Source organism: Erpetoichthys calabaricus, chromosome 9, assembly GCF_900747795.2.
Source record: "Erpetoichthys calabaricus chromosome 9, fErpCal1.3, whole genome shotgun sequence".
Lineage (NCBI taxonomy): Eukaryota > Metazoa > Chordata > Cladistia > Polypteriformes > Polypteridae > Erpetoichthys > Erpetoichthys calabaricus.
Genome location: NC_041402.2, coordinates 89,032,651 through 89,049,659, shown reverse-complemented (window position 1 = coordinate 89,049,659; position 17,009 = coordinate 89,032,651). Strand labels below are relative to the sequence as shown.

The 17,009-nt window shown below is 38.0% G+C and overlaps 1 protein-coding gene across 1 annotated transcript in view; it reads left to right on the top strand.

Moving 5' to 3' along the window:
* Positions 1-17,009, top strand: part of tcf25 (transcription factor 25 (basic helix-loop-helix)) — a 104,117-nt gene that overhangs the window by 11,566 nt on the left and 75,542 nt on the right. Inside the window, exons 2-4 of the mRNA XM_051932008.1 lie at positions 3,523-3,672; positions 15,210-15,281; positions 16,495-16,619. Of these exons, the coding sequence (XP_051787968.1) occupies positions 3,523-3,672; positions 15,210-15,281; positions 16,495-16,619 (347 nt within the window). The remainder of the gene's footprint in view (positions 1-3,522; positions 3,673-15,209; positions 15,282-16,494; positions 16,620-17,009) is intronic.

Genomic DNA, 17,009 nt, shown 5'->3' with positions numbered 1-17,009 from the left:
GCACGGCCATTTTAAGATCTCTCCAGAGATGTTCAATCGGATTCAAGTCTGGCTCTGGCTGGGCCACTCAAGGACATTCACAGAGTTGTCCTGAAGCCACTCCTTTGATATCTTGGCTGTGTGCTTAGGGTCGTTGTCCTGCTGAAAGATGAACCGTCGCCCCAGTCTGAGGTCAAGAACGCTCTGGAGCAGGTTTTCATCCAGGATATCTCTGTACATTGCTGCAGTCATCTTTCCCTTTATCCTGACTAGTCTCCCAGTTCCTGCCGCTGAAAACCATCCCCACAGTATGATGCTGCCACCACCCTACGCCACCACCATGCTTCACTGTAGGGATGGTATTGGCCTGGTGATGAGCAGTGCCTGGTTTCCTCCAAACGTGACGCCTGGCATTCACACCAAAGAGTTCAATCTTTGTCTCATCAGACCAGAGAATTTTCTTTCTCATGGTCTGAGAGTCCTTCAGGTGCCTTTTGGCAAACTTCAGGCGGGCTGCCATGTGCCTTTTACTAAGGAGTGGCTTCTGTCTGGCCACTCTACCATACAGGCCTGATTGGTGGATTGCTGCAGAGATGGTTGTCCTTCTGAAAGGTTCTCCTCTCTCCACAGAGGACCTCTGGAGCTCTGACAGAGTGACCATCGGGTTCTTGGTCACCTCCCTGACTAAGGCCCTTCTCCCCTGATCGCTCAGTTTAGATGGCCGGCAAGCTCTAGGTAGAGTCCTGGTGGTTTTGAACATCTTCCACTTACGGATGATGGAGGCCACTGTGCTCATTGGGACCTTCAAAGCAGCAGAAATTTTTCTGTAACCTTCCCCAGATTTGTGCCTCGAGACAATTCTGTCTCGGAGGTCTACAAACAATTCCTTTGACTTCATGCTTGGTTTGTGCTCTGACATGAACTGTCAACTGTGGGACCTTATATAGACAGATGTGTGCCTTTCCAAATCATGTCCAATCAACTGAATTTACCACAGGTGGACTCCAATTAAGCTGCAGAAACATCTCAAGGATGATCAGGGGAAACGGGATGCACCTGAGCTCAATTTTGAGCTTCATGGCAAAGGCTGCGAATACTTATGTACATGTGCTTTCTCAATTTTTTTATTTTTAATAAATTTGCAAAAATCTCAAGTAAACGTTTTTCACGTTGTCATTATGGGGTGTTGTGTGTAGAATTCTGAGGAAAAAAATGAATTTAATCCATTTTGGAATAAGGCTGTAACATAACAAAATGTGGAAAAAGTGATGCCCTGTGAATACTTTCTGGATCAACTGTATATATATCCTTGTATATATTGTAACTAAGACATTACTGTAACATTCAGTGAAGGTGAGAATATAATGATTATCTTTAAATAAGAATCTTTGCCCCCAATTTCTATTTACCGTATTCTCTTGTATGCAAATAAGGCAATCTACCAATCCAGAAAACGCACAACTGTTTTAGCGTACTCAGTGCAAATCTCACAAATGGTGGTAAAGCAGCAGAGGATGATATGTGACAATATTGTTTTAACACAAGTTTTAATGTATGTCCATTTGGGAGACAATCATAGTTTTTAGCAATTCACTCGAGCTACAGACTTGTTGCTGTTTTGGTCATTTGATTTTATTTCGCCATGTCTATCTTCTGTGCTACAGTTTAAATATTATTATTGGCATCATCATCGTTGTTGTTTGTGACTGTGTAGGTAGTCAGACTTTTAAGACCGAACATCGCTAGTATGCGGAAATAATATAAAACAATATAATCGGACATTTGCTTTGAGTCTTGAGTGTTTGTAGGTCTCTGTTTTTTTAAAAAGATGTTGCGTTGCCCAGGGCCGTTTCTGGGTAACATGCTGTGCTGTGCATAGTGCAGACAGTGAAGTCGCTGCTGAGGAGCACAATGTCAACATTTCTTTGTGTTCCAGTTTGGTCTGGATGAATTTGTCTAAACAAAATAAAGACAGGAATCTGCAGATGGGGCTGCAGTAATGAGCATTGACCACTAGAGGGCTTGCCTAGACCGCCTATGCCCAGAAACAGCCCTGCACTTATTAATTATTAGGGTTTAGTTATTCACTACGGAAATGTGTCAGTCAACAAACATTTATAGATAATACTAAAAATAGCTGCTGCAAGAAATGATCAAGCTTTTCACTAATTTTGCTTGGACTGGGTCTAAAGGTCACGTAGTTATGTCTTCATGTCGGTTACAAAATTAAAGTTGCAAAGATGGAGTGAACAAGGACAAAGAGAGAGCGCACTTAACACCACATTACCAAGTTTTCAGGATGACTTTGGTCTTGTTGTAAATTAGCTATTATATATACCATTAAATAAGTTCAGAAATATTATGATGCTAATGTTTATAGAGATTTGTGCATGGCAGTTTCTGGTTTCCAGTTTGTAAACGATAGTCATTTTTATTTTCATTTGTTATTCTTGATCTAGTATTCAGATGAGGTTAGGAAAATTGCCTTTTTAATTCTTTTAAAATACTTTTTAATGCAACAAATCCATGCTGTTCAGTAGGCATTACAGTTCTAGAGGCTTGGTTTAGATCCCAAGATCCCACTGCTTGTCTGTGTGGAGTTTGCAGTATTTACTTGTTTCATCTTTGTTTCTTTTTTTTTTTCTTTTTCCATTAGTCACTTGTTTAAACTGACTTTAAATTGACACCATCATCTGTGATTGACTAGTGCCCTGTGTAGGGATTTTCCTCTTTGGTGCATGATTCTCCTGTAATATACTTTATTCCCTGCAAACCTGAACTATATTAAGTGGTTTGGATAATAAAAAGCTGTTTTTGTTATAGTTCTAGTCATCAGTTAGTCACTGGACCATATTGCTTTACTTTCTTATGTTTGGTTCAAGCTCAAAATGTAACCTATATGGTGAAAATAATTTTTTTTTTTTTTTTTTGTGAAAATATTGTTTTCAAGTTTTGTGTTACAAATTTGTGCCCTGTTAAAATTAAGAGCATTCACAAAAATGCAGAGTTTGAATTTTGAAATCACTGTGTCTGTCTACCTATATAACTGGTTCATTCTGCAGTAATATTGATAGATAACCAGAATTTTGTTTATCCCAAGGGGGGAAGTTACCAGTTTATTGAAGATAGCTCAGTAAATAAATAAACAACAACAACAACAAGCACAACCCCCCACACATGCACACCAAGATTACTAAAAAGAAAGAAAACAAATCTTTTTACTTGAATAAAGATAAAAAAGCAGTCCCAGTAAGGCATTAGACAGATATATTGCTTTTGGTGCAGTGGATCTCCAATAGCATTTCTTGATACGCTTCTGCTGAATAATTTGTTGGCTGAAATATTTTGGTATTATCAGAATTATTTAACATATTCTCTGTTATTTTTGTTATTTAAAATAATTGTTTTCTTATTTTGGAAATGTAATCCTCTTTATAATTGTTCAACAGGTGCTACTGTTAAGAAAGCTTTATATAATTTTTTTTGGTTGATTTTATTTCAGTATGTATGTGTATATAATGGCAGTGCTTTATTTTATTATAGATACAAGACATAGACAATGAAATAGAAAATAACTGTGAAAATATTGCCAAAGGAGAAAGAAATGGTGTTAATTCAGTCTTTCAAGATGACCAAGAGAAAGATGCTGATGGAGAAACTGAGACAACCTTGGATGCAAGGCATAGTAATCAGGTACTTCAAAGAAAACATTGAAGGTGGAAAATTGCTTGTTATAATTTAAGTAATTTGAGTTCAAATATAAAAATCTAATTTTCAGTTTTCTGATTTAATTATAAAAGAATTATGATGTTATTGTGTTTGGTGTTAATTTTACAGATGCAGATAAATGGGGGCATTTGCAAATAAGGGCCTTGACCAATACAGGGCCTTACAAGACACTCTCTTAAGTCAGTGAAGACATTAAGGATATCCTATTAAAGTATTAAAATCCCTAGTCCACATGTTATGGAATTACAGAAGCACATGGAAGTCATTGAAAGGAGTTCTAAGAGTATAGGCCCAGATTTTTTTTAGACAGTATGCAGACTCCCTGCAAGTAATCTCCAGAATGAACTTGAAATCGTCGTTAGTCCAGAATTAAAGGCCCTTCTACCCATATGGAGAGTGAACTAATCAGTACTTTAGCAGTAGGTAAGGGTTTAATTAGCAAAAGAATAGGCCATTTTAAAGAGAAGTTTTACTTTATTGTATGCTGAATATGGAGTGTTTTTAAAATGTGGGGGGTAGTGCACTAGCCAACCCACAGTGTTGTTGGGGTGTTTTTCCCTTTGTAAGTAGGGCATGTAAAGCCCTAAGGCCTTTATAATTTTCTGTTTGATGTATTGCATTGTACATTTATTTATTTTTTTTTATACTTATGACTTTCTTTGGGTTCAGGATAGCTGAAAAGCTTTTCGTACAGCCCTTGCAGTTTAACACTAGTATTACCGAAGCCTACGAAAAAACTCATCATCCCGGCCCACCTTAAATCCCTTCGCACCTCTCAATCAGCATCTTTTGTTTTATAAATGTGTCGATCAGCATAAGCAGCAAGCATCCTGCTGTCCCATCCCCAGCCTGGATGGAGCTCAACTCTCCCAGTTCAAGCCAAGGCTCCTTATTTGTGTGTGAGGTTCCTTGAGTTGCATAGGGTAAATAATACAGTATACAGTAATCCCTCCTCGATCGCGGGGGTTGTGTTCCAGAACCCCCCGCAAAAGGTGAAAATCCGCGAAGTAGAAACCATATGTTTATATGGTTATTTTATATTGTCATGCTTGGGTCACAGATTTGCACAGAAACACAGGAAGTTGTAGAGAGACAGGAACATTTGTCTGTTTTTCAAAAGTTTAAACTGTGCTCCATGACAAGACAGAGATGACAGTTCCATCTCACAATTAAAAGAATGCAAACATATCTTCCTCTTCAAAGGAGTGTGCGTCAGGAGCAGAGAATGTCAGAGAGAGAGAAAAGCAAACAAATCAATAGGGCTGTTTGGCTTTTAAGTATGCGAAGCACCGCTGTATAAAGCAGTTGCAATGTAGGCAGCAGCTCACACCCCCTCCGTCAGGAGCAGAGAATGACAGAGAGAGAGAGAGACAGATAAAAACAAACAATCAAAAATCAATACGTGCCCTTCGAGCTTTTAAGTATGCGAAGCACCGTGCAGCATGTCGCTTCACAAAACAGCTGCACAGAAGGGAGCAACGTGAAGGTAATCTTTCAGCATTTTTAGACGAGCGTCCGTATCGTCTAGGTGTGCGAACAGCCCCTCTGCTCACACCCCCTCCGTCAGGAGCAGAGAATGTCAGAGCGAGAGAGAGAGAAAAGTAAGTTGGGTAGCTTCTCAGCCATCTGCCAATAGCGTCCCTTGTATGAAATCAACTGGGCAAACCAACTGAGGAAGCATGTACCAGAAATTAAAAGACCCATTGTCCGCAGAAATCCGCAAACCAGCAAAAAATCTGCGATATATATTTAAATATGCTTACATATAAAATCCGCAATAGAGTGAAGCCGCGAAAGGCGAAGTGTAATATAGCGAGGGATTACTGTATCGTTATTTGGAATACATGCATTTCATGTGTATTCCTCGTCTACAAAGATCTGGGTAAGTGTATGAGAAAGGAAATGAGACAAGAAATGCTGAACACATATCTAAAGCAGAAACTTTTCCATTGTTATACTAATAATGATGTGAAGTGTATAATGTGTGAAGACTTTAGTCCAAATATCAAATAAACATGTGCGCTTTTATCTAAGAATATAACCAAAGTAAAAAAAAAAATCATTCGATTTACATGTTGCGGTCAATGAGTTAAAAACTCAAGCGCAAATGTCAATTCACAGGAAGTTGATACGTGTTCTTGAATGGCTCAGAGGTAAGAACTGCTGCCTTATAACCCAAAGTTGCCACATTCGAGTCTCAGCACTCCAAGTTTTGAGCTGCTGCTATTATTATTATTCTCATAATAAAAACAAACATTTGATTTGAGTCTGTAACACCTGGTGTAAATTTTAGCTACTTGTAAAAGTTAGCGTATGTTTCTTTTATTATTCAGTTTTATTCTCTCGGTGACATTCACGTGGTACAACGAACTTGCCTCTCCCTATCTGAGTTGATGCTGTTTATCTCCATTCCTTTCACAAGAGCAGCAATGACCACAGTTGGTGCTGTGGCTGCTGCCTGCTGCCTGCTGCCTGCTCGGAACAATTTGTCATATGGCAATCAAAGATACGATGTCCCGTCAATGCAATCAGACTACCATACGGCATTTGCGCTTTGACAACAAAGACACCCGTGCAGAACGTATGAAAAATGACAGATTTGCTGCGGTTTCAAACATCTGGCAACGTTTTGTTGAGAACTGTTGCCCTGGGTTGTAACTCAAAACACAACTTTCCGAGTCTGTGGTCATAAAGCTTATGGAGCCGTTCCTGGACAAAGGCAGTACCGTAACAATAGACAGCTTCTTCACAGCTCTTTCCCTGGCTAATAGACTGCTGTTCCATGACACAACTCTGCTTGGCACCATAAGTAAAATGGGACTTCCACCTGAAGCTAAAGTCACTTCAGCAAGCGAGCAATTCACCACGTTAGTGTTTAGATCTGGCAGTGCCATGCTGATGGTGTATATGCCCAAAAAAAAGAAGCCTTTGATTTCAGTTTGTAACAGCCGGTGTAAAGTTTTGCAACGTGTAAAAGATATCAATGAATGAGATCGAATATGTCTCTGCCTCTCTCGCGCACAAACGTTACAATTTGAAAACGCTATGCCATTTGAACGAGTTGTCATTTGAACATTTTTTTTATTTCCGATCTTGCCTGTACTCGGCTCTGTCTGCATTTTAAGTATCATGCACCATAACACAGAGTTACCTCTTAATCTTGCTTTGCTTAAACTGTATAAGCTCATCTGTTTTAATCTTTCCTCATAATTTAACCCCTGTAGCCCTGGAATCAGCCTAGTCGCTCTTCTCTAGATCTTTTCTAGTGCTGCTACATCCTTTTTGTAGCCTGGAGACCAAAACTGCACGCAGTACTCCAGATGAGGCCTTGCCAGTGCATTATAAAACTTGAGCATAACCTCCTTGGATTTGTACTCCACACATTGTGCTATCCTAACATTCTGTTTTCCTTCTTAATGGCGTCTGAACACTGTCTGGAAGTTGATAGCTTACAGTCCACTATGACTCCTAAATCCTTCTCATAAGGTATACTCTCGATTTTCAGACTGCCCATTGTGTATTCAAACCTAACATTTTTGCTTCCTATTTGTAATACTTTACATTTACTGACATTAAATTTCATCTGCCACAAATCTGCCCACACCTGTATGCTATCCAAGTCCTTCTGGAATGATACAGAGAACTTAACCAGCTAGTTACTTATTCCTATCTAAATCATTAATTATATATATATATATATATATATATATATTAAAAATAGCAGCAGCCCTAGCACTGACCTATGTGGGACACCACTCTTAACATCGGCCAATTCTGATAAGGTTCCTCACACCATCACTCTCTGCTTCCTGTGTCTGAGCCAATTCTTCACCCACCTTAAAACATCACCCTGAACTCCCATTTCTTTTAGTATGATGCCCAACCTCTCATGTGGCACCTTATCAAAGTGCTTTCTGAAAGTCAAGATAAATAATATCATATGCTCCACTTTGATCATATCCTTTTGTTGCCTCCTCATATAATTCCAGCATGTTAGTAAAACACGACCTCCCTCTTCTGAACCCATGCTGACTGTTCAGAATATCTCCTGTCCTTGCCAGGTGTTGCTCAATCTTATCCTTAATAATTCCTTCCATTAATTTTCCTGTGATGCATGTTACGCTTACTGGCCTATAGTTGCTTGGATCTGCTCTGTCACCCTTTTTATAAAATGGGATGATATTTGCCATTTTCCAGTCCTTCGGAATCTGCGCAGTGAGTTCCTAAAAAATGTGTCAAGGTTTTATATATGTACTTTCTAGCCTCCTTAAGAACTCTAGGGTAAAGCTGATGTGTTAAATAAGCACATGAAACTTAAGTTTTAATAGTTATGTGGTATTGTTTCAGACACCAAGTGTCTATTTTATTAAAGCATTGGCCACTAAACATAAATTCTTTGTGTAGGTATCTGTGCACATTTGCATTATATGCTTATCAGATCATAGGCAGTTGCATTACTTATATACTGACTTCAGCCTAAAATTATACTATCAAGAGAATAATTGTTTTGGCTTCAGTAATGGCTAAATAGAAAATTCAATTTTCTTCAAAGAGAACTATGCATAACTTACTACTGAATCCAGTTGAACACAGTGCATGCCTTATGGCACACATGACACATTAATAAAACTCTGCATCTATGGGTCTGTGTTGGATTGTCCAAACTAAGGCCCATGAATTACTTTTTAACTACAAGTACTCCTTGTTTCTCAACGAGTTCCGTTCCAATGACGAGGCTGTCAAGAGAAATGGTTGTTCAGCAAACTCGCAGTGGCCAAGGCATGAATTTTTTTTTTTTTTTTTTTATAACAACTTTCATTCCTCGTGGATTTTTCTTTAGTCACCTCTCTGATCTTTTATTATGTTTTAAATCTTTGCATGTCTTTGCTTTATGACTAGAGTGTAATGTATTTAAAACCTTTGACTACTTTTTCAGCTTTGGTTTAACACTGTAAGCATAATGTATGTATTGTAAGGACCCCAGTCGTGTGACAGAGGAATGAGCCTTTTTATGCCGATTGCTGGTGAGTACTTTCTTCAGCTTTCAACATTTCATCCACATGTTCAGCAGCTCCATGCACTCCCAACTGCTTTGTCCACTCATGCATACTATTCACCCCTGTTCAGAAACAAACTGTATGCTGCACTGTTCTCTGGTGCTGTGAGCCAGTCCAAGGCCAGGGTTCACATATGAGCAATGGTGTAGTATGTTGGGCTCTCTTAGTGCTGGATTTACACCCCCGCCCCTTCTTCTGATTTTAGAGCTGCTTTTATGCTGTCTTCTCCAACTAACAAGAGGAATATGTCCCTCTCCGGCCCAGAGCCAATTTTTTTTTTTTTTTTTTTGTAAAGTAGACATAACAGCAAGAGGTTAAATAGATAATTGTGGTTGCTGCTGGTTGTATATACGCACCATTGTCAATAAGTGGACTTTTTTTTTTTGTTTATTTCTACATTGGTCAACCATAGAAATATATTTATAAATAAAACGTACAGTGTTCCATTGATATAATTTAATGACCACTTTTAATAGTAAGTTGATTGGGCATGTTTTCTGTGATATACCCGTCAGAGTCTGCATCCTCTTGCTTTCATTTCCGTTCAGACAGTTGCTGACTTCTGTGTTGTGTATGGATTGCTTGAGGTAAACAGCTGGTTTTTCATTATTTACACTCTGCATCAAATGTTGGCTTTCTAGTTCTATTTTATCAAGTTTGTATTCTGTTTGGTTTTCCTTTCAGCTAGTTAATGGGTTAAAACCCCTCAGTGAAGACTTTTTCAGTATTTATTTATTTATTTATTTATTTACTAGCCATTCCCCATGGCTTCGCCTGCGTATTAGTGAAACAGGACAGTGAGGAGGGCCTGACCCAGCTCTCTACTCCTGACGTCACTCTTCCCCCTCCCCTTGGCCCACAGCCTCTGTCGCGGATTACCGCGAATATATTGTTCCTGCAAGCAAACTATGATTCTTAGCGCGATGAGAAAAGTCGCAAAATCGACCGGAATGTTCAAACAAATTGAAAAATCTAAATCCGTTAAGTAGTTCTCTCGTCCACTAACTAAACGGAGTTAAGGTTATGCCCCGAGGCAGACATGTGAGTGAGGAGGGCCCCCGATGAGTCCCTCTCGGATTTGCACTAATAAATAGGTACTGCAAGCATACTATGATACTGAGCGTGATGAGAAAGTCACAAAATCAACAAAGTGTTCAAGCAAATTATAGAAAAAAACCCGATCTAAATCCGTTAAGTAGTTCTCTCGTGAAAAGCGGACAGACATACAAACGGGTCTAAAAAACTATAAGAAATTTTGCGCTTGGACCATAACATTTTTAAAACCGTTTCTTAGTGAGCACCTATGGGCCAAGGGTAACCTACATTCCAAATTTCAACACCCAAGTCCTCATGGTTCGGGAGATTTCGTAATGAGTGAGTCAGTGGTATTTAGCTTTTATATATATATAGATATAGATATAGATATACAGTGATCCCCCGCTATATCGCGGATTTATTATTATTATTATTATTATTATTATTAGGAGGCTCCCCCCCCCCCCCCCACTCGCTTCGCTCGCCCACCCCCGGGTTTGGTTTACCGGATAAACACTTTAAAGAGATTATTTTCATGGGAATTGTTACATATGCATTATTTTCATTTTTACTTTAAAACTTTTGTAAAAACAATATTTGTCCTTTATTTCCTGCCCCGTGCATGGTTAAATCTCTTTCTCACGGGACTTATAATGCTGCTCGCGTTGTGAAGGGGGGATCTGAATGCACACTAAAGAGATGCGATCGGTTCAGCTTCTGTCTTGCGGTTTGCGTCAATCATTTAAAAGCCTGTACAGCAGCTGTCCTTTTGCCAATTCACGTCTCTGCCACTAGTGTTTGTGGGAGGGGGTGTTTAGGGGGGATTGGGTTGCGGGGTGGGGGCTGAACGCATGCTAAGGAGATGTGCTCGGATCATCTGCTGGCTTGCTGCAGCTGCTGCTGGTGAGCTGCGTGTTCTGCTTGTCATTGTTTTAAGAGCTGGGAGCACCTGAAGTGTGTCTGCCAAAAGCATTCCAACAACTGCTAGGTTAGATGTCTGTCAAAGTGTCGTCAAAGTGTCTCTCTGAGATGATCTGGTCTCAGTCGCTTCGCTCAACACCCCCGGAGGCGCGCTATGCTCCCGCTCGCATTGTGAAGGGGGGGGAGCTGAACGCTCGCTAAGGAGAAGCGGATGGATCACCTACTGGCTTTGTGCTGCTGCCGCCAAGGTGCGTGTTCTGCTTGTCACTCTGCGCGTCGATCGTTAAAAGCCTGTACAGCAGCTGTCCTTCTTTCTCAATGCCTTGTCTTGCGTGACGTTAAAATGTTCTCGCAGGACGTCAAATTGTCTTCTGAGAAGATCACGTCTCGTCTCCCTGCCAAGATTTTCTTTTTTTTTAATAGGGAGATGTTACTCATATCGTATGTGTTTACAAAGTTTGTTTTAATAAGTTTACACATATATAATATATATATATATATATATATATATATATATATATATATATATATATATATATATATATATATATATATATATAATATAGATTGGTAAGGTATGCTTTACCTTTCCTCAGTAGTTTCTTCTTTAAGTGCCTATACATCTGGTTTTATTAATTTTTAATTGCTGTTTCTATTGTTCATACAGCTTTAGTTTTTGATCGATTGGTTGATGATGGATCTACTGTTGTGAGCACCTGACCTTATACAATAGGTAGTTCAATGTCTCTGGTGTGTGGTGTTTGATGTATCTTTGTATATGATACGCTACCATGGCTGTTCGTTTGTCTGTCCAGGATTTTAAATCACCTGTAGCTCGCAAATCGTTTGACCTATTGACCTGACATTTGGTACACATATACTATGTGACGTCTACTATCTGCTTTCAGGGTGATGATTGACCTCCAAGGTTATTCCTCTTTTTATTTTTATGTTATTTTATTGTAGGACCAACTATCGGCAGCAGCCAGCACGGCGGCCATGCGGTGCATGCATATGGGTGCCGTTCTCATCCCTACCACCTTCGCCGTCACTTCCCCTACCTCTTCATATATTAAGTCATTCTTGAGGCAGATTGAAGACTTAAGTGCCAGCTTAAGTGAAAAATTAAGGAAAACGTACTAAGCAATTGCAACACAAACACTGAATCAGTTTTAACGCGAAAAGATGCTGATGAAAGAAGAGAAGAAGCGGCCGCTAGGGTGGAGAAGAGAAGAGCTGCTCAGGAAGCAGCAAGCGCATTGACCTCTGAGCAAATGGATGCTAAACGTACAGAAACAGAGGATGATGTTCAAGTCAAGTGTATTCACTGCATGTTATTGTGCAGTGCGCCGTTTCTGGTATATTATATTCTCTTCACTTGTTTAGTATTTTAAGTTTGATATTGGTTTGCTATGCCCTGAAAAAGAGGGTTTCTTCAAAATGCGCCAGCACACTTAACGTCACTTAAAGTGATCACAAATCCAGTGACACTTCATTCAGCTTATTTTGATGCTATTCCTATTTAGGCTTCATGATATATTCTCCAATGATTGTTGTGCAAATCTAGGACTGATAGGTTCATTTAGTGGGCTTACAGTGTATTTCTATTGTTCTATTTTCTGATTGATAAATACAAATAAATAAACAATCTATTGTTGATATTTTGTTCTGTATCAATTAGTTTTGCCTTTTTGCACTTCTAAAATGTTATTTCTTTGTTGGGTTTGTAACGTTTTGCCTGTGTTTGGATTCAGCGGGTTGGAAAATGGATGGATGGATGGATGTAATACACATGACATAATTAAAAGTGGGTGTATATATAAAATATTTTCATTGGGAATTTATTTTACTTCTGTTTTTCATTGCAACTCTGTTTGAGTTGTCAGTTTGGGTTTTGAGATGTTTTCTTTGACTCATGTTAAATGTTTTTTTCCATGCAAAGTTTGTTCTTCCTTTGTTATAAATAATATATATAGAGTGGCATTATATACTTTGGCAATTTTTTGTATCCATTGATTGATTTATTTGGTTAGGTTTCTGCTTGCTCTATTTTTGTCATGTAGAAATGACTGGAATCTCATAGTAGCTGAGTGCTTGTATGTCTAAATTTGCCCAGATTTTAAGTAAACAATGCAGTTCTAGTTTTGAACACTAGGTGCTTCCATCTCATTAAATTGCATTTCAGATCATTGTTGGTGGTGGTCTCTGTGTTAAGGAAAACGAATGTACTCCTATTTGCTTATGCTTAAGTAAATAAGGCTGTAGCCCTGAGCCCTTAATGAGTCAGACTATTTGTGTTTTAATTCTGTACATTAATATTAGAAAGTTTTTTCAAATAGTGCAGCCAAATAAACCAAAATTGACAGCGAATGCAGAAGAGATCAACAATTTCAGCAAAATGAATACTTTTCCCTTGAACTCAGAGATGTATGTCCAATTTGCCAAGCATCAGCTGCAGGAGTGAGTTTGTGTAATTTGAAAAGACAATCAGAAAGAAACAATCATGAGTCTTTCAGACTTGTCTCTGGTGCTTAACAAAAACTCAAAGTTAAAACACTTGCATTTAGACAGTCTGCTCAATGAAACCATTTGCGCTACCCAAGACTAAGAGAATATTACATGTATGCTAGCTATGAGGTGGCTCAACATCTAGTCTAGCATGGGAAACCCTTTGCAGTGTGTGACTTTATGAAGACAACATGTTATAATAATTTAACAGCATTAATTCACATAGTCGCCTGTCAAGTTGGAGGTTTGTAATGCAAGCTCAAGGAGCAACTATCACAAAAAGTACCAACATTTTATTTCTGTTTAATCGTATCTCATGAGAACATTGATACCACAGGCACTGCACAGTTCTTAATTTTTTGCAAAGGGTTGACAGTGATTTTTGCATTTCACATGATCTCCGTAATTAAAAATAGGGTAATGGGTACAATGATGGAAAGGGAAATACAGTGTCAGTTGCCATGGAAAATATGAATCTTCCTTGAGACAAATTGTGCAGAGAAGCTGCAGGCAGGAGAGGTAAGTGGTAAATAATGGCTTCTGTGATCTGCAGAATAGTCTGCAAATCTTCATGGTCAAGTCATATAATATACACCAAGAAGAATTCTGAGTGAAACTGATTTAATAGAAATCAGAGAATCAATCACAGAGAATTTATGGCTTTCCTGTCTGTCTTTGCTGCAGAATATAGTAATGGAATGTAACACTGAGATATGTGCTGGCTTCATCGTGTCTCAGTTCTAAAAGGATTCTGCCTCCAGAGATCCAGAATTGACCAATTAATTTGTTTAATTTCTTGTTTTGAGAGAAAAGAGTTTAACTCCTGATGAACTGTGTGACCCTGGCAGAGTTTGCTATCTTAGTATATTACATTAGTCCACTTAACATTGCGAACAAAAGCTTACATGGCAAAACTATAGAGATGTTGCAAATGTATTTGAAGGCCTTTGTTATATAGCTAATTTTTTAAGAGATACATAAAGGGTTTCAATGCCTTGCATTTTCCCAGTCTCCGAGAAGGTATAGAGAATGTTCCAAATGCCAGCATTCCTAGTGAAATGGTGAAATAGATTTTTGTCTTTGTATTAAACTGATCTCAAGCCCTTTCTCTGCTAACATGAAGTAGACAAGGACATGCAGTTGGAAGTCATTGAGGGCAAGTGAGATCCAAGATACCCAGAAGTCTTCTATGTAATGTGCACTGAATCTTCACAACACTAACATCTGATCTGACAGTGATTCTTCAGTCTAAAGCATCATTATTCCTATTAGTAGAATCATACAGATGTATAAAAATTGTATCATTTTTTTTATTTAGGTCATTTAAAGCTTAAACTGCAAAATGCCTAAAATTCATCTAATAGCATAATACCTTAAATTAGAAGTCAATTTGGAGCATGCTTATATTTGGTATTTTTTTGTGTATTGTTTTTATTAAAGGTAGCCTTTAAAAATTTAGACAAACCTGGTCTAGGTGATGCATGTTGGAGACTCAATAGAAAAATAATTATCAGAAGAATTACTACCCAAGAAAAATTCTGGTAGTTTTTGTCTTAAATAGAGACAATATATGAGCAACATATTAATCTTTTTTTATATTTGGGAAAAAATGAACTATTGAAATTGATCAGAATAGTGAATTATGGTGACCCAGTTTCATATACTATAAAATAACATGACAGAATTCATGTTGTTGGGTTCATGACCAGGCACATCATTGAGCTGACCAACCTGTTACCTTCTAAGAAGCAAATAGATTAAATGGTGGAGTATCTTTAGATGTTTGCTAATGAAATAAGCCATTTGTACTAAATAACCTGTCTTGGTTTCTGATGTTCTTATGTAATTAATGTCATTTCACTTTTGGAGTTATAATTAATTTTAATTTACTGATATACTTTAAAAGTTGACAGTGTGACATATGGTTTAAAGTGCTTTAATTTAAACAGAAAGCATGTTTTTTCACTTAATTTTTTCCAGGCAAAGCAAAATACTAAATCTAACAAGAAGAAAAGGAAAAAGAACAAGAAAACTGTAACATCTGAAATGAAGGTAATTTGTAATTTTTTTTATCTTCAGATTTTTTTAAAGCGTTTGATACATCTATCATGACTTTGTGTGTGTGTGTGTAAATAAATAAATAAATATACATATATATTATAGTATATGTATTTGTGTAGTATATGTATACATGAGGACTTATAAAGAGCAGTGCAGAATCAAGAGATGGTAAATGTGAATTTAAACTACATAATACAGAAGATGGCAATGGAAAACTCAAATAAAACCAAAAGATGTCATTATATTTCAAGACAATAAAATAATGTAAAAGGCAGGCAAGTGAGAACATTTTAGTCACAACTACCGTGTTTCCCCGAAAATAAGCCCTAGCATGATTTTCAGGCTGCTCTGTAATATAAGCCCTACCCCAAAAATAAGCCCTAGTCAAGATCATCAGCTGAAACGTAAGGCACCTAAGGCCAGGTTTATACTTCATGCGATGCGACTCGTGCGCCAGAAACATCCATTAAATTCTGAGGACACCTTACCACAATATCTCTGAAAAGGATGTTTAATGATTACATCCATCAATTAGGGGATGCGCCCATTCCAGCAGCATCGGCGCAAGACAGAAACAAAATCCCTGGATGGGGCATCGGCTCATCGGAAGGTGAACACAAGCACGCACACATACACTAATGTCCTTGTAGCTTCACCAAATCTCCAAACCTTCATGTCTTGGGATGGAAAACTGAGCATACTGGAAACCCACCAGGAAAACGTGCAGGCTCCAGGCAGGGATCACAAGGGACATCTGTTGAAGAATTCAAAGGGCTGTTTTCTTGTCTTTCCTGCCAAAATAAAGAAAGATCACTTAGTACATTTTTGCAGTCCCTTGCTTTGCGGTTTTGTGTTGCTCGTCAGGTCTGTAAGCTGCTCCCTAATTGCTTGTGTGTGACAGCATATAAAAAATGCTGTAATTTCTGCATGCTGTGACTGAAATGTATGCAAAAAATTCTCTATCTATATAAGAATATATAAAAAGAAGTTGGGAACAATGGATTTTTCGAAGCAACAGACACTGCCTCCCATCACGAACTGCCTGTAATTTAAAAAAAAAAAAAAAAAAAAGTTATTAAATCAGACAAGCAGATAATTTGGTTCTCTTTCCTTGAAGCTATGTAGCTAATGCCCACAGTATTGTGTATTGCTATTTAAGAATGCAGCGTGTTTACAGAGATTGATGAATCACTTTCTCAAACAGGAAGAAGAGAGTGCTATTAAGACTGAAAACATGTTGAGAATCACTGAAGAAGAAAATAAGTCAGTGTCTCAGAAAGAAAGGCCAAACAACCAAGACAGTAGGCCATTGTTATATGTAGAACACAGGTGAGCTCATGAAGTTTCTCTCATTGACTGGAGTTTAGAAGCAAAAAATCCTAAAAACAAAAGACATTCAGACGATCTACCCTTTTGGCCAATTTTCTGGACACAAATCTATAGGTTATTGTCAGATAAAAAGTGCATGTGTTCTTCTAATTGTCTGTTTCTTTCTACATTTAAGTCTTTAGTTTTCACTTAAGAACTTTGGTGTATATTTTGTTTTGAGCCCAGTTCCCACGAATAATCTTTTTTTAGTGTGAACTGAAAAGATTTTGTCTCCTTAGCTTATTTATTTACTCCAATAGTTAGCTGATTTCTTCAGGAGGATACCTGGTAAACCTTTGTAATAAAAATGTGGCTATGTGTGTTTTTTTTTAATTGTAGAAGAGAGTTGGC